General features: G+C 43.4%; 2 protein-coding genes across 5 annotated transcripts in view; both read right to left on the bottom strand.

Annotated features, from left to right (window-relative positions):
* emid1 (EMI domain containing 1) overlaps positions 1-16983 on the bottom strand; it is a 56545-nt gene extending 39562 nt beyond the window's left edge. For 3 of the 4 annotated variants that reach the window (XM_080308687.1, XM_080308685.1, XM_080308688.1), the window contains exons 1-4: positions 16374-16983; positions 15871-16195; positions 10192-10305; positions 9208-9311 (exon numbers count right to left, since the gene is read on the bottom strand). In XM_080308687.1, coding sequence (XP_080164813.1) covers positions 9208-9311; positions 10192-10305; positions 15871-16061 — 409 coding nt within the window. In that variant the 5' untranslated portion in view covers positions 16062-16195; positions 16374-16983. The other variant, XM_026186371.2, reaches the window with a different exon arrangement.
* A 1451-nt stretch (positions 16984-18434) lies between these two features.
* The window catches only part of dnah10 (dynein axonemal heavy chain 10), a 31224-nt gene continuing 23991 nt past the window's right edge, over positions 18435-25667 (bottom strand). Inside the window, exons 59-78 of the mRNA XM_080308690.1 lie at positions 25425-25642; positions 25066-25287; positions 24804-24951; positions 24378-24657; positions 24041-24270; positions 23657-23930; positions 23432-23536; positions 23177-23331; positions 22939-23093; positions 22270-22450; positions 21941-22141; positions 21375-21584; positions 20625-20720; positions 20352-20523; positions 20116-20247; positions 19779-19990; positions 19500-19667; positions 19199-19379; positions 18979-19124; positions 18435-18883 (exon numbers count right to left, since the gene is read on the bottom strand). Of these exons, the coding sequence (XP_080164816.1) occupies positions 18737-18883; positions 18979-19124; positions 19199-19379; positions 19500-19667; positions 19779-19990; positions 20116-20247; positions 20352-20523; positions 20625-20720; positions 21375-21584; positions 21941-22141; positions 22270-22450; positions 22939-23093; positions 23177-23331; positions 23432-23536; positions 23657-23930; positions 24041-24270; positions 24378-24657; positions 24804-24951; positions 25066-25287; positions 25425-25642 (3633 nt within the window). The 3' untranslated portion in view covers positions 18435-18736. The remainder of the gene's footprint in view (positions 18884-18978; positions 19125-19198; positions 19380-19499; positions 19668-19778; positions 19991-20115; positions 20248-20351; positions 20524-20624; positions 20721-21374; positions 21585-21940; positions 22142-22269; positions 22451-22938; positions 23094-23176; positions 23332-23431; positions 23537-23656; positions 23931-24040; positions 24271-24377; positions 24658-24803; positions 24952-25065; positions 25288-25424; positions 25643-25667) is intronic.

Below are 25667 nucleotides of genomic sequence, written 5' to 3'. Positions count from 1 at the left end.
GTTAAATCGTGGTTACGGTTATTTCCCAGTAATTTGATGACTGTCGGGTCTGGCTGCCAGCCAAGCTGTCTCCACAAAACTGACTGGGCGGGGTCTCCCGGGGCCACAGCCGATCACCATCAGGTGACATGGAGCCCTTTAGGAAGAAAACATGGAGGGCAGCCAAGAGAAATAAAAGGGCCATGACATCATCGTATTTCCTTTGTCCTACAGTCAGCGAATGTAGGCGAATGAGCTTAATCTAGCACAGCAGCAGTGATTTACAGCCCCATCATCCCATCCGTCATAAGGCACACATGCAACTGATATACAGAATGTATGTCTGCGGAAACAGATTGAGACAGTCAGCGTGTGTCTGTCCCAAATATATTCAGTGACTCAGTAAGTGCAGCTGTTTTTTATGGGTTTTTTGTTTGTTTTCATGTTTGTTTGACCAGCACTTGACCACATTCATTTTTAGTGGACGTCACGCGCCTGTCTGCACATACGAGCCTCGAAATGTGTCTGAGCTGGAGAGAGCAGGTGGTTTTGATGCCTGTCTGCATGTGTGCAAGGCGTGAGTGTGTGTATGCTGCCAGGCCCTGGCTGCGAGCTCAGCGTGAGCGAGTCAGAGAGCCATAAACACCTGAGGAAGCAGGAACACACAGGCATCCTCTCTCAACTGTATTTATGGTCCCAATTGAGACGGGGGAGAGGGGGAGGGTCATTATGTGCAGCGCCGCTCTGCTCGTGGCAGGGGTCCAACGAAAACACCGGGGCTGTTAAAGCCCCCCTGGATGAGTCCCAGGGGGCAGTGGTGCGGACGGTATGCAGGCCTGGGTTTAAAGGTTCGGGGATACGTCCTGTTGTTAATGAGATCACCCTGCTGGGCCTCTCTGGCTCTGAGCCCCCAGCATCAGTGCCACAACTTCTTACGCTAGCCACAAAAATAGGACTAAATATACTTCCTAAACAAAGTGCACCCAGGAGGTCAATAAGGTAGGTGTGGTCAATTGAACAAGGAGAAGGTCAGCGTAGATTTTCATTCTTTTTACTGAACAAAATATGCAGCTGACTGTAGAGGAGGTGTGGCCTCTTTACAAAACAATACAAAGTGACATGCTCTAAAGTTTAGACAGACCTGTGAATGCATGACTTATGGAAACTTTGCTGCAAGGGACAACTATAGGTTTAGTAAACTGTATGTAAAGTAAGTTTATCTTAAAAAGCACACATCTTTAAACAAAGGCGATTCAGGGTGCTTCACAATATAACAACATTAAAGCCACAGTTTTGCCTTTAAACTCATCCACCTATCCATTTTCCTCATCACTTATCCAGCTTAGGGTTGCAGGGGGGAGTGAAGCGTATCCCAGCTTTCGTAGGGCGAGAGGCTGGGCACAGACTGGATGGATGGCCAGCTCATCACTGCTACATTAAATATGAGCCTGTAGCCTTTAGAGCTGCATATTTGTTCGTGGTTACTCATCCAGGTTTGGATATGTGTGCCTTCTTCAGAATATAATGGATGGCACGTGACCTGCGCTGTAAAGACAGCTTGCCAGCCATCTATAGTTTCACCTTTACATGTCTGATATTTGATATCTAGAGGCAAGTTCTGTAATCCTCTACCTTTTCCTCTCATAACCAGTGAAGTGAGGTAATTTCTTTTTGGTCAAGATGCCTGGCTCCTCGAGGAGAATGCCTGCTCCTCTGTCAGGTCTGACCTCTGAAAGCCAACCAGGCATGTCTCTAATTAGAACAACTGCTGGTGCAGTTCATCCAAACCTCGTCTCTCTCCTCGTCTTCAGTCCAGGACTAATCACAGCCATCAGCACCGCTCTTCTCATCCTCACTGAGCACCGTATCAACCACCATGAGCAAATGGAAATATACGCAGCGACCAGCTCAGAGCAGCGCTCAAAAGTCAGACGGGGGCAATGGCTTTTAAATCCTACGTGTTATTCAAGTGTGCAGCGTTTAGTGGCTACGAAACTGAGCCCGTACCAGAAGGGTTGGAGGGCAAGAGGCCATAAATGATGTCACCGCGGAGGATCTAAGTGATGTGGTGATCTGTTTGTGGTTTAGCAGTCGTGGGAGTGGGAGAATGTTTGGAGGTCTGCACCACAACACTCGAGGTTTTCTTATGTGGCGGTGTTGTAAATGTTTATGAATTTATAACGGTGACAAATGAGGAGCTAGATTATAAGGACTACTGGGAGTGTACGGAAACCGCAGACTGATGCAGCATAAAATACGAATACATCACTTAAAAGCGACTTTTTTATGCCGTGCTTTTATGTTCCTGTGGTCTGGATATCGCTATGCAGGGAGATGAGAGAAGAGCGAGGGGGAGACAAACTGGGTTTTACAGGTTTTACTGAGCGCAGCAAGAAAATGAAAGCGCCAAGTTGTGTGACTAATTTATTGTTGACATTTTCTTGCTCCTGCTTCTTAAACATGAAGGGTTTTTGTTTTCCTTATATAAAAATTAATCAAATATCTGTGGGATAGGTGTTCGGTCACAGAGCAAACGTAATTAAAAACATCATCTTAAGCCTCTTTGATTTCTGACTGTTTCGTTAATGAATTGGTTAATGTAATAATGTTCCTTTAAGATAATAATTACCCATATTATCCATATTTGAGCACCCATACTCAAAATCACCTTATCCCCTTTCACTCTGGAGGCCCTGTTACTGTGATCTGTTATTAAAACTTGACCTGTTTCCATTTTTTAAGCTCACCACATAAAAGGAGCGAATTTCTGGTGCATCACATTTGTTAAGAGTTTCACATTTTTATAATAGGTCTGGTAAAGATTAATGTTTACTGAGTCATACAAAGACAAAGAGACTCCCAGCATGTAAAAACTCTCCCGAGACACCAACATTGTTTATTCTTGGCCTCACATTTCTGACTGTGGGTGTTTCTTCACTTCAGGGAGACGTTTTAAAAATATATTGCTTAGGGGCTTACAGAGTTAAAAAAGATGGACTTTTTTTATCATAACTTGCAGGCATATTATAAAAAATGGCTTGGAACGCAGATGCCTTGCAAAATCTGCCAGGAAATTAATGAATATAACCCCTAACAGAGAAACTAAAAGCAATATCTGGCAAATACGAAGCTGAATAAAAAGGGACGTCAAATATTCAGGATTTTATGCATTAGTTTACAGATGATTTAAAGCAAGTCCATAACAGTCAGTGAGGGTATCAGCTTTGAGCGTGCTGCAGGCAGCAGTTGGGGCCCTGAACTCATCACAGCTGTATGGAACCAGCAGTATCCCGAGCGTACCTGCTCCATCAATGCTGCCATTGTCTAAGCGCCGACATCAAACGTTTCATTACCTCCTCAGAGCCTACCTAAGCACAGTAGCACAGTGTTATACAGTACCTACATAATTCCACTCTATACCTGCAAGCTGAGAGATGGAGATATGTTGAAGGACGGGGTGGGGGTGTGTGGGGGGGGTGGCAGACGGGGTTAATGCAGCTTTAATCACATCAGTCGCCAAGAGGATCAGAGATGGAGGCAGAGCCTACACCTCTGCTAGTGAAGAGGATTTAAAAAGGGCAGGATTTTAAAGTTTGGGGAGTTTTTTTCTACACGAGAAAAGCTCTGCTTCCAGTTCACTTGGTCTTATCTCAGCCACGCAAGGAAGAGAGCGTCGTTCTTCTCTCCGCTGCTGACTGTGCGACGCGTCAGGCTGTAAAGTGCCTGCATGTTTGTGGGCCACTCAGTCAGCACAGCGGTCCACTCACACTACCAGGTGAAGGGAAATGCCTCCGCTTTATTGGCGACAGAGGAACATCACAGCTGCTGAGACTTGTGTGTGTGTCTAGTTTGATGCCTTAAAAGTTTTTTTTTCTTTGCACTGCTGACTCGGCCCACTTTATTTCTTTCAGACTGCAGGAAAAACTGTTTTCAATGTACTCCTGAGGGAAGTCTTGGGAAACAATAAATAAATCAGTAAGCAGAAGAGGCATTTCCAGTTCAGGATCCAGAAACATAAAACTTAACTCAGATTCAAGGCTAAGTAAGTATGAAAGATTCAGTGCAAAAGCTGTGCATCTGCATTTCTTGAAGTTCACTGCCATCTTTCTTTTTTTTAGACTTACCAACAGACACGGGTCGTTAATGCAGCATAAAGTATTAAAATCAAACATGGTTCTTCATGCAGACGGGCTTTCACACAGATAAAACACTTAGATGATTAATATAATGCACAATAAATCCACCTAAAATAATATCCTGCCATTGTGTGCTTGTCTTTTTCGCCTTGTATCGAAACTTTTTTGTACGCAGAGGAAAAAAAACCAACAAGAGCATAGGAATTTATAATTATAATTCTCATGACTATTATTGTTACAGCCTGAAAGCATTTTGTTGTACTGTGTGTGTCTGTGTGTGTGTTCTGAGGGTGGTTTTCATGGGACATTTAAAAAATAATGCTGTAATAATATTATCAAAATTATCAGTGCATATTGCAGTTTAACTACCAAACCCCACAACTGATTTAACTATAATTTTCTGGATTTTTTTCCCCACAAACCTTGAGCAAATACCAGCACACCGTTACATAAGGAGAAGACAGCATGGAAGGAAAGACAGGCCGGACGTGAGGAAAGAAAAAAGACCTTCCTACTCTGTTTGGTTTTGTTATTTAAGTTGGCTGATTGGTCATTTTTGCAGGTATATATGTGTTTGCTTAAAAGGTATACATGCTCATTAATCAACAGAAAAATAACTGTAAATGAGCCATACTTGTGGGCTAATTTACATCTGGCCAGTTCTTAAAACAGCAACCAAAGAGTTGTTACTATTAATCACATACAGATAATACAAAGCAAGCTAATGATTGTGTTTTTCTTTCTACTTAATCACTTTTATGATAATTCCTCAGAGCCGAGCAGTGTCGGCTGAAAGGGGCTGGATGCCGAATCTCTTCTGGAAGCCTCAGCCCAGTTTGCTTAATGTCAGCTGCTTCCAATTTATGCTCAGCACTTGTGTGCTGGTCATTTACATAACAGCGAATATCAGCTGCTGTGGCCTTTTCTGCACGTTGACTGCAGCCTGCCTCGCTACATTCAAGTGATTCATGCGTCTTCGTAGATCTCATCTGCTGAGTGCATAAACGCTGATGCGGGGGTGACTGACATCAAGTCTGGGATTTTTCTTTTTTTTGTGAATGAACTGGAGCAAGTAAAGGATAACATGTGTAACACCTGCTAAGGCAAACGCAGGGGATCTCTGCTTGATATGACTTTGATAGCGCTCCACTGTGTGGTCTAGCAGGAGTGGGAGTGTGTGGGGTGATAGTGCTGGTGGTGGGGGGCCTTTTGGTCACCTGCTCTTGCTCAGCCTCCTCCCCTCTGACCTCAGGCTGAAGTCCCTACACTCACAGCTCCAAAAAGCCCGCTGCCATTAAAGCTGCTAATCACAGCAAACAGCTGCATAGAAATCCTCAACGCCTCGCTCTCCCACCCACACGTTGACTCTGGCAGGCAGATAGACGCATACACCGGCGTCCACGCACTCCCACTCTTCCTCTGCTAATGGCAAGCTGCAGCCGACTGATGTTTAAAGCACGGGGTTTAGCGTGCGGGCTTGTGATAAGCCGCCCTGAGCTGTGAAAACACAGATTACATTTCTATGGCTTATTACAAGACAGCGGGCTTCTGCCTCCCAGCCACCTCATAATTGCAACCCAAAAACCACAGCCTCCGCTTGGCTGCGAGATACTGTTTGATGGGGACCCCCGTGGCAGAGCTTTGACAGCCGTGCTAATTCAAGTCTACATTCCCCCATATGCTGTGCTCCTCAGCGGCCTCCCCCCTGCGATAAGCCACAGCTATTTTTCTTTTAAGGCCTTTCCTCAATAAATCAAATCAGGGTCAGTATATCAACGCCTGTCTCTTAGTGTCATTTCCACACTTTTCAGGCTCCATCAAAATTAGCAGATCGAGGCCAAAAGCTCAAAATGTCAATGAATTTTACATCCGTGGCTCCTGAGCGCACAGTCACCCCTCGTGGTATCAGTGCAACACTAGCATTTCAGATAATTATTACATTAGAGCCAGAGCTAATGTAATAATATTACTTTTGAGGGGTAAATTTGATATTCTAATACCACATAATTGCCTCTAAATTGGGTATAATTTTGATATTTGTGCTTGATGTAGCATATGTTGGGATATCCCAACTAAAAACAAGCATTTACTTACTTGGAATGCCAAAGCCAACCAGGCATACATTAAATCCCCGTTTCTGGCAGCCTATGAAAGTGCCTACATCTGTAAATACTTAGTCTTCTTTTTCTTTTTTCTTTCTCAGACTCAATCAGAGATAAAGACCATTGTGTTCCAGACCAAGAAGTAAGACAATATCTCCCAAACCTCACAGAAAACAATTAGGACCCAGTAATTACACCATTGGACCGGTATTCAAGCCAAGTCCTGAGGTTGGGGTGTGGAAGGAAGAAAAAGACAGCAAATGTGAAAGGTGCCTGTCTAATGCAGTGTTATCTTACCCTGCCTGGACTCTGATGGGGTACGTTTGTGTGTCCGTATGGGTGTGATGTAATGCTTTGCTTTTGGAGCCTCCTAATGCGACATGCCAAAAATCCTCATAAGCCTGCTTATGACTCGATGACAGCATGCATGATCTCTTCCCTTAATGAACTCTCATTTATTTGCGCCTGTAGATTTGAACACGCAAAGCCCAAAACTTAATTCGTTATCTTCACTACGGACCAAGCCGTTGATTTATACATGTTGACCTATCAGCTGGCAGGCCAAGGGGTGAGAACAGAGGAACACAAGAGAAAACAACTCTCTCATCCCTATTTAAAGCACAATCATATCGGTCACATTCCTATCAGTGTTTTTTGTACTTTCCTGCATCTCAACCTAAACGTAGCCCCAGCCCCAGAGTCTTTTTGCTTTGGACATTGTTGAGATCTGCAGAAATGCAGACCGTCCTTGGGAGTCAGACATGGCTAGAGGCTTTTTGGGGTGGCCTGGTGGGAAAAGCAGGTTAAAAGCAGGGCAGTAAATGAGCGGATCACACACATTTTCCACAGTCTGTGAAAAGCAGACAAGCAGAGGAGTAAGAGTGATGTATAGCAAATAATAAAATTCCAAAAGTGATCCTTAAAGGTATATACATCCTGGTTGCTCTTTATGCGACTCAAATAAGATCAAAAGTAGTATGTTTGTTTAGAGTTGTTTTTTTAAAGCCTGAGTCTTTCAACTCAGTCCAACTAAAAGTTAAAAAGTGCTCACAGCCATCTGGAAACAGCCGCACGCAGGTATTAACAGCCTGGATTTGAACCGTGCACCTACTGAATTATTAGTGCAGCTTTAACTTCACTTGGCAACACTGTGGCAACAGCTTTAAGCACAATCCGGTCACCAGCTTTGCCCGTGTGGCAGGCTTGCATTTCTCCTTAGAGCGGGCGGACGAGGCAGACGGCAGCGGGGTATCAGGTTCTGTGCTGGCAAGGGGTTCTGCTCACGCGGCAAGAGCAGAACAAAGCACTGGTGGCCCTGGATAGGATCCATGGTGCCGGAGAGTAAAGGCCCTGTGAATGGGACCTGTCACTTCCACTCAGCGCCGCCTGTGATCTGAGCCACCCGGAACGAGGCTCAGATAAGTGGCTAATCCCGACATCCCCGTCGGCTCGACAGCCCCCTACTGCCATGACAACCGGAGGGGAATCTCCTCCAGCAACAACTTAATTGGATAATTTCCTCCCCGTTTCACTGTGTGTTCCTCTGCCTTTGTTGGGTAAAGTCTGCGTTGTCTGACTGTGAATGTGTTTTTTGACTTTGACAGTAGGGAGGGTGTGAAACAAGTGTGATATCCAAGGTGGGATGGTGTGTGCAAGTGCAAGCAAGCAGTCGAAGCCACACTACAGCAGACTAGAGGCCACTTGGAGGTCTGAAAGCACCTGGGAGCAGTCATTAGTTACTACAGTTACTACAACAAATGCATTACCTATTAACTCCCTGTAGAAAATAATTTTCTGCCTACTTCTTAAATTACTTCAACATTATATTACACAGTTATTGTCATGTAATTAATAAAGTAACATTACAGCCCGCTTATACCCCATATCTGCACAAATTCCTCTCCTAATGAGAAAAACATAAACTAGAGCCGGCCGTTTACCATCGCGATGTTCTTTTACTAATCTATGCTCCTCAAAAGAAGACTGCCACTGCTTTGTTTCCCATCTGAACTGAGGTCAAGTGTGTTGTTTTCTGACTTCTGAATGGAGGAACTGTAATGCATTACAACACTGTTGCATACTGTGATCACCAAATTACTTCAAGTGGGAATACTAGCCATTTACTGAGTAAATAAATTAAACAGATTATTTTAAACCCACTTTATTGGACAAGATCAAGTGTTTACCATAATCAGTCTGAAAAAAATAATTTTTTCTGTTCACTGAGTTTCAGGTAGAAATTCTCCTTTTTTGTCTCAAAGTATAAGAGAGAAAAACAGCCTCTATTTTCGGCACTACAAAAGGCCATCGCATTAACCCTTTGTGCTGCACGGTCCACTAATTTATGTTACACCCATTCAAGTCCTGGCTCCCAGCATAAAAAGACCACTCCACCCTTCTCCCCGGACTGCAGAAACCTGAGGACGGGTGCCAGGGGAAGTCATTATGAACTAGGAGTGTGTGTGTGTGTGTGTGTGTGTGTGTGTGTGTGTGTGTGTGTGTGTGTGTGTGTGTGTGTGTGTGTGTGTGTGGGCAGCTACCGTGGTCTAAAAATGTAAACGGCACTTGCATAGCTCTTTTGAGGATAAAAAACTCAGTTCAATCAGCAAAATAAAATTCAAAGTCGCAGTAAAGAAGGAAGCCTTACTGGTGCTGTGACTCTTGGAATGAAGACATAAAAAGTGATTAATAAAGTGGTGGGATGCTGGGGGATCTTATTTCTTAATTTCATTCAAAGAACAGAAGTAGCCTTATGTAAGCCTAATGGAAATCACTCATACAAGCATATTGGAAATGCAGGCTTTAAGACGGCGATGCAAACCAGAGGGACGTGAATGGTGACGAGTCAAAGACTCATAAAGAGGGGGGGGGGCTACTGACACGAGTCAAACTTGCGATCATTTTTCAGTGCAAGATGGCGATTCTGTTCGATTCATTTCCGTCAGCTGTTGTATAACTGAAGTGTGTCTGCGTCCTCTGTCTTCACTCACCTTCTTCACAAGCAGCACCGCTGAATCCCGGGCAGCATTTCCACTCCAGGGAAGTCACAGTGCGGTACACCACTTTATAGGAAGGTCTGACCACGGTCTTGTAGCTGAACAATAAACACAAAATCAAAAGCCGTTACGCACATGGGCACACACACACACACGCGTGCGCGCACACACACATAACATTTTTAAAGGAAAATGAAAGGAAATCTCCTCTCTCTGGTAAGGTTAGATATTATCGTGAGGTTTTCAGTCTTTGTATTCGCACAGTCTCAATTAAATGATAAAAAGAAATTTCTAGGCAATGTGTCCCATCAGTAAGTGTCAGATTATATAAAAGCTTTTAGGTTTATCTCAATTAAAAGACAGCATATGGAGCAGCAGCGTGGCATCCTGAACTATGCTAATTATAGGAGAGCTATATGAATACCACTGCTAGCTATATATATATATATATATATATATATATATATATATATATATATATATATATATATATATATATATATATATATATATATATATATGCTATGTATGCTAATATGATTGAACTTAATATGATTTTTAATAGAGCATTAGCTCCAGTAACAAGTTTTAAAGCTAATCCTCTAAGTGATTCAAACAGCATTCAAACAACAACTATTCTGCTATTTTAATCCCAGTATAATTAAAAAACAGAAAATTACACATTACACCAAGCTTTCTGCTTTGATAGCAGGCAACTGTTTTCTTCTTTTTAAAGTTGTAAACATGTAGCTCACTAAAGAGCCATGAGACCCACTCTATGTTTTTCCAAAGTGTTTATATTCCAGGGAACTGGAACATTTTTGAGCAGAAACTTGCACGTCTTGAATACATTTCATGATGAGAGTTTTTCTACCTAGTTCAGATCATACGGTGCTAAAAAATTTTTGGTTTTTTAAAGGTTTCGTAAAAGCATTGTGAAACAGTAGCAGTACTGGTAAGATGCCTCTGCCTTCTCACCTGCCTCCTGCACATCCCTGTGGCCAGGGGCATGTCCGGTACACCCGCTGGAGGATTGTCCCATTCTGCACCTGGCAGGTCACAGTCTTAGTGACCGTATGAGGACACCAGTTCCTGCCGAAAGAAACAGAGTCAGAAATGTAGAATAAAACAACAGCAGGATTTCAACAGTTTGTTATTTTTAGACTCAGTAAAAAGTCTGATTCTTAAACTAAACACAGGAGAACGAATTTCCAAAACACCTTCAAACAAGTGCTGTCACACTAAAAACACTGAGGTCTCCCCGCGGGTTTTCATTCTGTCCTTCCAGCCCCCCCTCAACTCCTTTGTTTGGGAACTTCCTCACCGTGTTCACTCGGTTTTAATCAGCCACAGAGTTTGCAGGACTGGGTTATATTTGCACAGGGGTCTCTCCTCTATCAGTACACATGCATTTGTATGGGACCTTGGAGGAGCGAAAGTCCCTCAGGAGGGGATAAAGACGAAGACAAAGTCTCATACAAAGATGAAGGTATTTAAGCATGGGTTAATGCTGGGTCATGAGTTCACTCCCTTTAATGGAAGGCCTTCATAATTCATTGAGGAGAGCCTGCGATGAGATATCGACGATGCTAAGGTCAGAGGTTGAGATCTGATAGTGAGGATGAGAACGCTCCGCAGCTATTACATTCAGACGAGTTCGACCTCCAGAAGCAAAATGCGAAATTTTATCAATGTCTCAGTGAGACTGCTTAAAATTAAAGGAAGTGCGATTTATCTGAAGAGACTGTGAGCTAATTGGTTTAGCTTAATCCTCACCGAGAGCTCAGTGTCCCTTTTAAAGGGAGCAGATCTGTTCTTGATAGCACAGGCGCTATGAGAAACATTTTAGAGAAAGCCTTTAGCTTTCTTCTCTCTCTGCTACATATCAGAACAGGAAAAAACACACAACTGTTGGCTTTAATGTGAAGAGACGCTCTCGGGCTGATGAGCGACCACATTATCAGAATGGTTTTATTAAGAATGATGTGTACAGACATCCTCATTACCTTCATGTGGCTGTAAGAGGAGCACGGAAACAATTACTACAGCCTGTGTTTACAACATTATCAATAGATGCATAGGAAGGGAGCTCATGAAACTACACTTTTTTTGTTCTGCTGCCAACGTGTGCAAGAGTGGGTGGGTGTTCCCACCAAAGTCTGTTTGTCAATATGGGAGACCATATGTTTGTGTGCACGAGAGACAGTTTACACTAAAGAAAAACCGCCAAAGGGAGAGGATGCGAAGCAGCCCTGAACCGGCTCCCATTAACCGTTCCCACATGTCGTGGTGGCCACACACACATACCTGAGCCAGAGCGCGGGAGCACCGCTGATAAATGTTTGTCTACAGCTGCAGCGACTTTCCCTTATCACATGACAACGTCTCTTTTATTATTGAGCGATCTTGATTGTTTCCATTCATTTAGCAAGTATTTAAGCCTGCAGACTGAAAGGATTTTGTATTATTTACTGGAAAAAGCAAAGGAACGCAGCAAAACGTAAGACATTATTTGAATTAATCATAAGTAAAGCGGGGAAAGGAATTCTTCCGCCACATGTTATTCAAACACAGGCCCACCTTTCGTGTATCATTGCGTATCCATCAGCCATACATCTACTAGAATGACGGTGGATCTATATGATTACCCTATGATTGCTTTCCCTGGTCCAGAAAAAATTGCTCTAATCACTGGTGGAAAATTTCAGACACTGAAGAAGCTGTGGTCAGGTAGAGCTGGGAGGAAGGGGGAGGGGATGAGGGGGTAGTAAACCCAACTCCTCCCCACCACTTATCTGCCAGACCCGACAGATAAACATCTGAGTTTCCCAGGCCGAGAAGAGGCTTCACCTGGGAACGGACAAGAGTCTCACCAGGGGGTACGAGGAGGGAAGGGGGCGCTGGATTTTATGGTCTCCCTGTCTCTTTGCATTGCTCTTATGCAATTACCGAGGAGGAAATGCTGACCCTTCTTCCTTAAATGAGTGAAAGAACAAAAGCAGCCGATTCATATAATATATAATAAGTGCGATGCAGCAAGACAAACACTTCCACTACAGCAAGCAGATTTGGGGAGGCCTAACAATAACTGTGTTATTATCTATGCATATGAGGGACGCAGGCTCTAAGTGCATTTAGTCTTTCAATCTCAAATGCTTTGTAGTCAACACCTTCCTCTTACTGGAGGCACCCTTGTTCTATGAAGTGTGAAACCCACCAGCACCATGCTGTTTCATTGGCAAAAACACCAAGCAGGCCCTCAGTGAGTATCAGGTCTCTAAGCACACATGGCACACTCTGAATGCTGGGCCCAAGCTAAATAAATCATCAACCATGTCTCACAGTCACATGTAGCCACAGCCAACCGTTAAGAGAAATCACAGCTTTGGCCCATCTGTTCCTCGACGCTGCCGACGCCAAGACAGTAAAATATTGGAGGGGAACAAAAAAAGTGCTGAATCCTTAAATGTATGCAAATGCTGACAGAAAGCTTGTGAACTCGCTTATATGCTGCGCTGTCGTTACCGCATGTGCCCTCTATTCACCTTTTACGCTATGCAGACCACATTTTCCCGTGTTCACACTAGTGAGGCGGTTCGCCTACTTCAGCACACTGCACCGGGATGAAGAAGGTAGGGGTTAAGCCGTGTGAACAGACAAGTAGGCTGATGTGGGCAAAACGCTGATGGGACTCTGATTAAAAACACCACAGTAACTCCCTTTCCTCCGCCCATTCATTCACGTATCGTAGGAGCCGGCCTGAACGCTCGGAGATATGTTTGAAATGCAAAAGGAATTCCTCTGGATTTCTATCTGTGGGAAAATACTCGAGCAGAACAAAGGACAAAAGACAGATGTGGCAAATAGCCAGACAAAGGAGAGGACGGGAAGGAGACGAGAAAAGAGGAGACAAAGGTCAACTTATCGCAGAGGTCATCCAAGGAAGCTTCCGGTGGGGACAGAGATGGCAATTATGAAGCAGTGTGGCTCCCGTGGGATTGAGAGGAGACATAAGATAAATATGGCACCACAACCAACGACAAAGAGGAAAACAGCAAGAACAAGTCGAGGTGAAATTAAAAAAAACTTTGCAGCTCTAGAGTCATGGCCTGCAGGTTCAATGACAAACAAAAGAAACAGGTTGTATTAAGTTTGTATTTGAACAATTGTTATACATTAATTCAGAGCATTACGGCTGCTGGGGTATTATATTGCAGGTTCAAAGCTGCCGTGGGCTTTCCATGCGCAGCGGACAGTGACGAGCATCAAAGCACCGAAGCGAGGCCTTAAAGGTCAGGGCTAAGTGACTCCTTACAGCAGCATGGAATAAACAAGGAAAACTCTCATCTATCTTTGTCTCCTTTGAGCTTTCAGGTGCAGACACCTGTGAGTTTTCAGTCTGTGGCATCTTCAAGTGTTTGAACCTGGAAGTGAAAGAGGAATTCCACTCAAATGAAGGATTCACTCATATCACACCTACAGCGCCACGAATCCTGACTGCTCAGTGTGAATGGACCATCATGTCGAGCTGAGCTGCTCCACTGACCGTGAATGAGATGCTGACTTTATGGACTGCTCACCTGCAGTGCACAGGATGCAATATGGGGTCTGGTATTAGGCTCATACTAAGTATCAAATCTCTAAGACATCGGGAAACAAAATCGGCTAAAAGTTATGACATCAATGTCTTGTTTTGTCCAAAAACTGAAGCAACTCAGACTACAACCACAGAAATGAGCAAATATTCAATCTGATAAGCAGGAATCCAACAATTTTTTTTCTCATTGTGGAGGATGAGCTGCCACAATTAATTCTTTGTTTTAAGACTGATATTACACATGAAAATCTGTAAATCGTGAAGAAAAGAGTTCAAGATCCTGTCTTAAGAATCTCATATTTTGTCCAGTGACACGTCCAAAAACAGAAGATAAGACAGTGATGTAATACAGAAAAAGGCAACAAATTCAATTGAGTAATGTAATCAACGGCCAGTGGATATTATTGGAGCTGAACAATTGGTGACTGCCTCTTGACATCCATCCAAATAATGGTTCCCTGTGCATACACATCATTTGAAGTTTCACAGCCATTCTGCTTGAAGCCGTGCAGATCCTGGAATCTCAGTTGTCTTCATTCCCATGCTTAAAGTGAACATGGATATGGTCAAGATGGACGAGGAATGAGGACTGCCACAGGGCTCAGACTGCCTGTCAGACCATGACAAGTCCTCCGAGGGAGGATAAAGAACTGGGCGAGACAGGGACTAAAGAAGCATCTCCCTCAGTGACCCCACAGTTTACTGAGCTATGCAGTCATTAAGAGAGATGGTGAAGGAATGCTTTATCAGCTCTTTCACAGAGTGACTGCACCAGCAAAGAAAATACCCACAAGATGTTAATCCCCTTTGATTGTGCTAATCACTGTGTGAAGACAGTGCTGGTATTAGTGAAGGTTTCCCTTTCCCAGTGCACTAACAGTCATATGCGTTTCCTTTTAAGCACCTGAACCCTAATGACAGGTTGCTTTCATCGCCGAGGTTGATCTCTGAAATCACACTGCCGCTGTTACTGTTTGTTGACACCCAATAAACTGCTGCTTTCACCGATCAGGCCAGCCAGCCAGCAGGTGGACTGAGACTTTCAGCTCCTCTCATGTCACTGCAAACCCGGTGACCTCTGAACAAGGTGGTTGACTCACACCAACAGCAGCTTTCCCTCTTTCAGTCCTGCCTTTCCTGCACGGCCACTTACACTAACAGCAGCAAACTGACTGTAAACTCATCCCCCTCTGCTTTTTTTCCCCCAAAACAAGCTCAGATTGCGCTGGAGTCCCAGCTGCTTGTGTTTAGCAAACATGTCCACAAACCTCTGGCTCTGAGTGGCAGGGGGAGCTGAGCAGAGAAGTGAGGCAGTGGAGTGACCGAAGGGGCGCTGAAAACCACCTGAACACACCCAAAAGACCTCATCAGAGAGAAGGGATTTCAGCCTCCAGCCACGTTCAGCCCACACACACAAGCTGACAGCATAAATATTTGCAAGATGGGGAAACGTCCTCTCATCATTAATCAGTGGCTAGTCTCCAACTAAACTTGGCTCTGTCCAGGAGGAAAGCAGAGCCGGTTAGCCCTCCTGCCTTCGTGTTTAGTCTGGTGACTCTCTTTCAACACCCTTGTCAACTCGATTGCCCTTACACAGAATGATCCATCATTTTCTGAAGCCTTATTATCCCCCTTTTCATTCAGTGATCCTTTAAGATAAACGTTTTCACGCTTTATTATAGAGATACAAATAATCAATCACTCCTTAAACTTAGGGTTTAACACTCTTTTTTTGAAATCTTCATCCTTGGGATGCTGAAAAGAGCGGGCTTTGTGTGTGAGGCTAAAGGCGCTGTATGGATAGAGAGCATATAACACGCCACAGGGGCAGCAGAGGTGTGTGAGCTGGGACAAGAGTGTGGATGGGACTCAGCAGAGTAAAAACATGCTGCCTGCCAGCACAGGAAAAGGGAAACCAACTGTCAGGAAGACAATAGCGCCCGGTAGATGGATGGAGATGGGAGTACATCCGTGGAGGCATGCAGTGGCAGCAAGATAGAAAACAAAACTTAATATAAGTATTCTGTGTGCAATATGACAGCTGTGCGTACTTTCCTCACCTTTTCTGGTAGACTGAGCTGTGGGTGGCTGCTGTCTGGTCTCTGTTCAGCTGCGTCCCGACTGAATAGGTTTTGTAAAGTCCCGTCTTCCAGGTCCCGTTAACCAGCGTGCTCAGCCAGAGTATCAGCACTGTCCAAAGCAAACTTTTCCTGCAAAGCGCGGACACGCTCTCTCGTTGGTGCGATCCCATTTCCGTGGCATCAAAAGTAAGAGCAGAACTGTTTTAATGAGGCCCCGCTTGGAAAACAGACCGCTTAGTGACTCCAGCTCGGGAAACGTGTCAAACTGCGCCAGGTCTACTGGAGAAGACGCTCATCCTTTTCACTAAAGTAGAAAACACACACAAAAAAAACCCCGATGTATGTGTAATAGAGCTGAGTGTGAACTAGCCCATAAACCCACGCTTGTCTGTGACAGAGATCCGACTTTATAAAAATGAACCATGAATGCTCTGAGTGTGAAATGCGTGCTGTCCTCCCTTCCCTGAGTGTGCTCTGCCTACCTCCGTCTGTCTGCGCTCATATCGTGCCGATCCTTTACAGCAGCGGGTATGAAACCAGTTTTATAGTCTCCTCCGGTCTTTTAAAAGCACAGCCTGCTGGGTCTCTTTTTACCCTGCCCCGTTTCAACTTCTCACAGAGGACAAAGCGACGGCACTTAACGCATTGTACTGTTTGCACTAAATGAATTATGGGCTGCTGATTCTCAAGGCTCCTCTGAAATCACAGGCGCGGTGCTAGTGAGAGTTAGGCCCCCATTTAAACCAAATAAAACGGAATGTTTAAAGAAAAGAAACGAAAAGTTTTGATAATACTGGATATGACGAGTTTAAACCCCCAGCTAAGGCTAATCACATCTGTTATAAACCTTTTTTTGAACATTTTGAATACTATGCAACCATCTTTCTTTATTTAAAATATAACGCAGTTAGTTTAACCTATTTATAACATCATCAACAACATCTATCTATCTATCTATCTATCTATCTATCTATCTATCTATCTGTCTGTCTGTCTGTCTGTCTGTCTGTCTGTCTGTCTGTCTGTGTTTGCCCCTCAGTTGTTTTCAGCAGGTGTAGTCTGTCAAAGCCATCAGTACCCAGTGGTTAGAGAAAACTGAGGTTAGTGTCATTTCCCACTGCCCATTGCATCTGGGACAGCCAGTAGCCACAGATCTGTGGTCCTTCTCCAAAGTAAACACCTGGCACTGCAACCAAAAACTAGGACATGAGTTGTATATGTCTGTGACTGTGGTGATTGCAGCCCTTGGGCTTAAGTCTGGCCAGCTGCAAAAGATGCTGCAGGCAGCAAAATGTGCTTATCTAACCTGTTAATACAGTCTACTAAAGTTTTGTGCTAAGTTCTTAACTACTGAAAGATAATGTTAACACTTTCACAGTCACAGAAGAGGACTGGGATTAATTCCTGTTCCTCACCATGCCACAGGGAGAATGGGGAAAACAGTGCATTGACTTTACTGGCTCTTAATGAGCCCACCTGCTCCCAATCACCACACATGGGAGGGGATTTGTTCCTGGGCACCCTTGGCGCTTTTACGAGGCCACTCGGGGCAAACAATGGTGCCAAGCAGGAACTAGAGCAGTTTAGGGTTAATGTAAATCCCTGCAGTCATGAGCAGCTGAAAATAATTTTGACCTCTAAGGAAGCAAGCTGGGTTTCTTTTTTTTTTCTTTTTCTGTTGTTACTCTTACTTTTATGATTTCCCTCCCCTTTATTGTACAAAGTTAAACAGCCAGATTGCCCATTGTTTGCTTAGGTCTGCTTTTACTAAAGTTCCATCCAGTGATGTAAAGGTTCATTAAACAACACAACACAACATTCATTCCCTCTTTTCAAAAAGGGAAACACAATTGCTCCTGCCCCCACCCAGTGTTTGGTCATAAACATGTCCTGATTTTCCCTCTTTTTGTGTCGGTTGAAGGTGAGAATGGGGCCTGTTCAACCTTTGCCCCTCTGTCATTTAGAGAGATCCTTTTAGGCTGCAGAATATGGTAATGACAAACATTGTAATCGTGTACCAGGTTGGGACTTTTCAGGGAAGAGACTAAAGAAACTAAAACAATTTCATGCTGCTGGTTGTTTGGCTTATAAAGACTTCAGTCAAAGCAATTTAGTCTTACTATGATTACAGCTCCACTCTCATACCTGGGGCTTCACGATGTATACTGCGTGAGTTATGGCTCCAAACTGTTGCAAGTTTTATTTCTGCACCTGCAACGTCACTGCTGCACCAGCTCCACATCCTCTAGGACCGTCTGAGTTTTTAGAGGTTACTTCACCTGAGCTGGCATGCTCACATCAGCAGCCTCGATTACTCAGTGCTGTGCAGGATCTTCTCTTTGCACGATGTAATAAAACATGTCCCATTACCTATACTGCAGAGAAAAGCTAAAAAGTTGCTTGTGGTTGCCTCTGGTTACTGTTAAAGTTTCCACTGCACGCAGCAGTTTATGATTTTTTTTTTTTTTTTTACAAAATCAGCAGAAATATTTTTCATCTGCTGACCTCTAAGAGCACGAATGGGATTCTGAGCCTACACGACACAAGTAAAAACCATTTATTTATTCATTCACAGCCTTAACATTTCAGCAGATTAGTCAACCGTAGCTTCAAAGACAAATCCCTAGAGATGTTGATCAGCCTGAAGCTACTGCCTCTGTTATGTGCTGCCATCTAGTGAGGCAAATAATTAAAGTTATAAAACAACAATAAAATAAAATGTATTACACAGGCTATGTTTAAGTATTTTTCTACATGAAGCAGGAAGCAGACATTGCTATCGTTAACTAACATTTTCAGCTGACTATGCTACAAGTAATCAGCTCAGTGGCGTTGACAGTTGTCTTTAGTCAGTGTTGAGGCACAAGCAGACTCCCTGGAGCACCCAATGAGAAAGGTGCATGGTGGTGAACAGGTCTGCCTCAAACACCAAGCCCACACCCATTGCATTCCTCCGCAACGAAGTGGTGTAGACAGGTGTCCGCAGCGTATTCTGAGGTGCAAAACACACAAAAATATCATTAAATAGATGCATTCAATAATGAGCTATAAATTAGTGTGGAGTTCTGTTGTGCTTGCTGTCCACACCTGTAGCCTGAGGCGGCGCGTCTCTATGGGGACGACTCTGAGGATGGGCAGTTCAACGATCAAAACTTTTGGTTTACTCTTCACTAAGCAGCACTTCTCTATGTCCCAGTCGGCTCCTTCCAGATACAGGCCGGACAGAAAGCAACCTGCAGGGAATGAGACTGTCAGTCTTTACAACTACTCGCTGCTCATGCTGCAAGTGATGAGCTCTGATTATTACCCTGTCTGGGTCTTTCGGCGACTTCATCCTCACTCTGGTGATGGGTAACTTCTGAGTACAGTGTTGAGAGATCCAGAGGCCACCCATTTTTCCTGCACGCAGCTTGGACCAGAGCAGTGAGGTAAGATTCAGGGATATGTAATCCTGATAGCCACATAACCTTTGGCTCGCCCTCATTCACCTGGTGAGCACAAAATACACCAACTTGAAAGTATATTCAAAGCACAAGTCATTTGTTAACTGTAAAATGTTATGGTAGAAAAATTATTTTAAAAAAAAAATTAAATGGGGTCATCCTTACCCAACAGTTATACTGCTCATATCGCCTCTTGAAATGGGACATCCAGTTACCAAGAGACTTAAGAGTGTCAGGTGCCAGCTTCTTCCAAATGACCGGAATGTGACCATTAAAAAGGGATCGAGCGACCTCGTCCAACTCGCTGCTCATCCCCACCTCACCAGCCAAGGCCTACAGCACACAGGAGAATCGAAACAAATCCCAATCGGAGCAAAGCACAAGTATACAACACCTGCAGATTAATTTACTGAGCATCTTGGGTCTTCAGCCCCTCCATCTCACCCTCTGCAGCTCAGCCAGAGAGAGCTGCATGCGGACCACCAGTTTGTTAAAGCGCTCTAGTTCCTGAAGGAGAACCACCGAGGTCGGAGAAATGTCCATGCCAAACTTTTTCCGGATCACATCCATGTCGAATAACTGCGGGAGCTTGTTCTGAATGTCCTGGGCCACCTGGCTGATGTACTCATCCCTGCTGATGTGTCCACCAGATTCACCTGAGATATGAGAGAGTATTTATCAGCCACTAAGAAGAAAGCATATGGAAATAAATAAATGCTTCTACTTCTGAAAAACAGGATATATTACTTCAAGGGATGAGCTGAAAGATGCGAAATCATACCTGTCTGAGGTTGAAGGTCTATCAGGTGAGTCCACATCTCCTTAACTGCATTTGTGTAGTATCCTATCTCCGCGTTGGAATGGAGACCCATAACCTCTGGTGTGTTTGCCAGTGGCATGGCTTCAATCTCATCTGTAGCACATTAACAGCATAAAGCATTAAATGATGACAGAAAACTTCCCCCCTCCCCTTTTTATGAGTGAGAGAATTTGAGAAATAAGAAAACAACTGCTGACCAACATAGACATTTTTTGGTCCAGTTGGAGGGATTTTGTAATCTACATCTTTGTTTCTGAAGAAGTGGAACTGCCGGAAAGTGTAGAAGAGGAAGTCTCCAAAGTACTCATCCATGTAGACAGTCAAGATCCTGCGGTCAAAGCTATCTATTGCTCGGCCGCCATACATTACCTGACAAAACATTATAAATTACACCAAACTTACAGCATGTAGTAGTATAACAGATGCACACTATTCAAATGTACAATATAAACGAATTCACCCCCACTAACCTCCCCAGTAAGATATTTAAGACTTCCCCAGGGTATATTGATGTCTCCTTGGTCATGAGCTTTTGTCAGATAGGTGTTCAGGATCTCCATACACACCTGTCAGAGCACAGATACTATGTTTAAACTACTGAAAAGTGAAATACAGCAAATATTATACCACTCATAAACTAATTTAAAATATACCGGTCAAAGGTTTTAGAGCAACCTAGTTCTTCCAGTTATTTATTGCAATTCAAGTCATTCAAGTCCAATGAATAGCTTGAAATGGTACAAAGGTAAGTGGTGAACTGCCAGAGGTAAAAAAAAAAAAAAAAAGGTAAGGTGACTAAAATTTGAAAAATAATGTACATTTTAGAATTATACAAAAAGGCCTTTTTCAGGGAACATAAAATGGGTTAACAATTTAAAGTTGTTCTGCATCAACTTCTGCAACAGATATGGGGAGAACTTTCTGAAGAATATTTGATTTCTATTGTAGAAAGAAATGTGTGTTCAGCTGCTATATCTGCCAAAGGTGGAGACTTAGATGAGTCAAAAGTTTAGAATACATTATTGTCTATAAATTAATTCCATGATTTCTTTTTTAACTCCAGTTCCTTATTTGTACTATTCTTTTATATCAGAGTTCAATGAGACATTAAACTGCATAATTTTCAATTAAAGAAAATGGAAAAATTGGGGTGTTCTAAAACATTTGACCGGTAGTGTAAACATACTTTCAAAATAATCTTAGACTAATGTGCAACTTACAGAAAAGTCAGACTCGCTGAAGTCGTATGGGACATTCCAGCCAATTTTTCCATATTTCCGTCTCTCTTGCACCACAGCATGGAAGAAGGCAAGAACAAACACCAGGCTGGAGAACGCAGGGTGCGGGCATGTGGTCAAGGCCTCATGGGAGATTTTAGAGTATGTGGCTCTCATGTTAAGCTTGAGGCCGTTGGGGGGCTCTGTCACTACCTGCACACAACAATGAAGGAATACTGTCATACCATCTGTTACTTCTGAAGCATCTCTGCTTCCTAGAAGCAGTCCTTTAAGACTTCTTTTTCCAGTACAATAGAAATATTCTACTATTAACATGTTAATAGGTTCTTAATGCAGTCTCATCTGCCATGAAACATCAATTTCTATAAAAGATAGTTGACATGTAAAGGGAATGTGTAACTGTTTTATCACCTGACTTTACTGGAAATGGAGTTATGTCATATTCCCAGTTAAAACCATTCAAATACAGCACCAATGTGAGGAAGTCCTTCCACTTACAAACATCTACAAAAAGTCTTTACTGAAGGTAAAGAGAATGTGTGTTTCACCTTTAGAGATTTCTGAAGTATGCCAATGGGAAAATCTTTAATGGGGTTGGTGGTGATCCATAAGCGGAAGTTAGGGTTGGGCTTGGTGATTCTCTCTAAGGCCTTTTCCAGTTCCTTCAGCCACTTTACCAGCAGATGGCAGTTCTGTAGCATCAGCCACTGACCTCGAGAGGCTGCCTTCTCCAATAAATCTAGTGCCACCTTTACCCCGGGTACAGAAAACAATTATGTTCAACTTCATCCCTTTTTAATGTTATTCAATGTGATTACTTGGTAATCCATATATTCATATAGATATGCCGTGATATAGGAAAAAAAGTATTGAGTACCTTCTCTTGGCCTTGGCCCATTGCAAGGAACTTGAACTTGCCTCCAAAGCCTGATCTGGCTGCTAGTTTCATGAGGTCACCGGCTGGGTCAGAGCCAGGGCTCAAGATGAAGACAATGGGGGAGAAAGGTGTGCTCTGATCATAAATTGCATCAAAGCTGATCACAGGGGGTTGAACATATCTGAGCAGAAATACAATAAGAAACATCTGTAAGCGCAGAATGTTTCAATATTCACACAGTCATCTATACTTTGTTCACAGGAGTGGATTATATGTACAGACTGTATATACTGTATACACAATGACACGATCTGTGCAAAAGTTTTAGCAACTTTACCGCAGCTCTTTAGATTCTTAGCCATGTGTTATCAAAGACATGTGTGACTAAAACTCTGCAGCGATCTCAGACATCCATCCAGGGAAACAAGAAGTACAAAGTGTCACCCTGCACTGAGCTTTCCTAAAAATCTGTTCTCGTAGGAGTTAAAAGAAAAACTACCTGCCAGGTACCTTAAACAACTAAACAAAATTGTAAAAGCTGGTATTTTTATGGGTGAAGAGTTCACACCAAATACTGATTTGATATAAATGATTTTGTTGTTTTTCAGTCTACTTCCCTCTGAGTAAGGATAGTCAAAAAATGAAAAATTACAGTACAAAAAGTTTCACCTCTCTCCCATGATAACAGTGATATAGTCAGTGACAGCTCTATAGACTCTATCAACCCGGAAGCAGCGCAGCAACAGCAGCTTCTGAAAGGCAGACAGGTTCCCCTTGTATTTCATGGGAAACGGAGCCTGTTCTGGTCCATCCAAGTCGTACCACTGAAGAGAAAAAGAGTGTGAGTTACACTCACAGTTGATTCAGAGGTATGGCTGTAGTGAGTTCTGTCCCTGTGGCCACTTACAGATTGCCATTCAGTGGGATGTTTCTCGATGTCATCAGGCAGAGAGCTGAACTGTTCGGGAAAGAGCTCTGCAAGTTTCACAATGTCTTCCCAGCCCTGATCGGCAAGCCAATCACACGGCTTTTTGCGCTGGCTTTTTTCCAGGGATAGATTACCTTTATACACGAGATGGAAATGTGCTTTGAACATTGTGTTTTCGTGTGCACAGTTGATCACTATTGTATGTACTATATTGTACTTCTCTGAATAGCTCACCTTTTATAAAGAACTCCAACTCCTCCTGAGGTACCCTCCCTTCTGCCTGCTCGATCTTGATGGTCATGTTAAAAGAAAAGAGCAACTTGTGGCTCTCAAACAATCCTGGGGATAAGAACTCAGTTAGGGTTATAAAATCTACAAAATAATTATAAATTCCTTTAAAAACAGACTTTTTTCCTGCCCCTCACATGGTTCACTATTATTCCACCTTAAATATTTTACCTGTGCAGCCATAGTTATAAACGCTGTGTGTCAAAGTGTTCATGATGTTCTTTAGTCTGTTGGGAAGGGAGGGGTCTGGCACTGATTTCCGCAGTGAAAAGTCAAACACTTCTAGGTAGGAGGCAAGTGAGTACTGGTACATGCTGTTCACCACAGCCATTTCTGTCAGCACGAAGAACAGGATAGCGCCACGCTTGGCTGCAGGACGGTAGCCATCTCTAAGTTTATCAATGTCCTTGGACGTCTTCTCAGCCAACTTTAGTTTCTCAAATACCTGATGATCACAATGTCAAACATGAAGAAACAAACAAACTGGGATTTGTGACTTCAGTTAAATAATATTCCGCCACAACTTTTACTCTTTATGCATAAGCCAATACCAACCTCACTGGCTTTCAGCTTCGTCTTTTCCAGTGTTTCAATGAGCTCTGTGTTGTCCAACATGTTGCCTGTAGATGTGGCCAACTCTCTGAGCAAGGTGTCTCCGAGGTTTTTAAGCAGCTTCTTGTTGTTACTTGTCTCTTGGATTAAACATTCTCGCTGCTCCTCTAGCTCCTTCTTCTCAAACCCCATGATAACACTCAACAGCTGGTCTTCCAGACCCTTAAGGGTCACTGTACGTAAAAAGATGCAAAAAGATGGGGAAGAAGCAAACATACAATTTAGACCCTGTGGTTTAAGGATACAGATGAAATCTGACCAGTACGCAAAAACATCTTACCAGTATAGTTAATGACCATGGCTTTTCCAAACACAGATGGAGAGTATTTAGGGTTAGCTAAATTAGTGTTGAGGTAGAGTTTAAAATTGGGATCGTAGTCGACCTCTTTGTCACCCAACATGATGACCTGTCTTCCCTCTGCTCCTTTCACATTCTTCTCCAGGACATTGTCAATCACTGGGTCGATGTATTCATCCACATCTTGGAAAAGGAATGGGAACCCGTACTTGATGGCCATCTCTAGTTGTTTCAGGAAGTCAGGATCATTGAAAGATGAGACCTGGGACAAAATTGATGATCACACTTTCAGGTCTGCAAGTCATAAACCTCTGTTTGTCGAATCTGATGATACAGGGGCTGTCAGTAATGGGAGGCTGCATAAAGCAGTCATCCCAGAACATCAATGAGCATTAAATCTTTCCGTACCTTGAGGTTATTGTTTTCTTCCTTCTTCTTAATCCAGTTGAGGGCTTGTTGCTGGGGGTCAATACACATGGGAAATCGACTCCCTCTGGTTGTGAGAATCCCGTTCTGCACGGACAATTCATCTGGAGGCAAACCCTCTGAGCCCCATCTAACACAGGGTAGACACATAGTTAGGCCATTAATTAGCATACTAATTGTCATTATTTGATAGAGAAAAGTCAGATTGTACAGCATTTATTAGCAAGTTACGCAACAACTTCACCTGCTGATTTCGACCTCATCAGTAAGAAGGTTTTCTACTTTGAAAGGCTGGCTCAAGGGGATGCCTCTCTCCTGCACATCTTTAACCCACTTTTGGTATACCATCTCATTCCTGAAGTCCCAGCTGAATGCCCCTTCATAGCTCAGAAATGCAGCAGCAAGCAAACAGTCACCCAAGAGACGCACACGCCGCTGCTTCAATCCCTCCAAATCATTTGTCCACCTAAGTTGGGAGTATGTAGAAGGGGTGAAAAATAATTGGTAGAGACAGGGGGGAAAAAGAAAAAACAGGGGGTTTAAAATTAAAAATCAACCTGTTAAAGGGTTGGTTAGTAAGTGCTGCATGTTTTTCAACCTCACCGTTCATTCTCAGAGCTCAGCCCAGAGATGAGTTTGTCAGCAGCTATCAGTCTCCTCTCCATCACCTCAGCCTCCTCCTGCAACTGCTGCTTCTCGCAAATAGCAGCTTGGTATTTCTTACTAAGAGTCTGCAATTCTTTCTGGATGTTGTTGAGCTCATTCTGAATGCACTCCAGCTCCCGCTTACTCTGAAAGAAGTTCCTCTCTAGGCGAGCCACCTGAAAATAAGAAGGCAATACATCA

Source organism: Astatotilapia calliptera, chromosome 12, assembly GCF_964374335.1.
Source record: "Astatotilapia calliptera chromosome 12, fAstCal68.1, whole genome shotgun sequence".
In the NCBI taxonomy this organism is placed as follows: domain Eukaryota; kingdom Metazoa; phylum Chordata; class Actinopteri; order Cichliformes; family Cichlidae; genus Astatotilapia; species Astatotilapia calliptera.
This window is presented reverse-complemented; position numbering and strand designations above follow the sequence as displayed.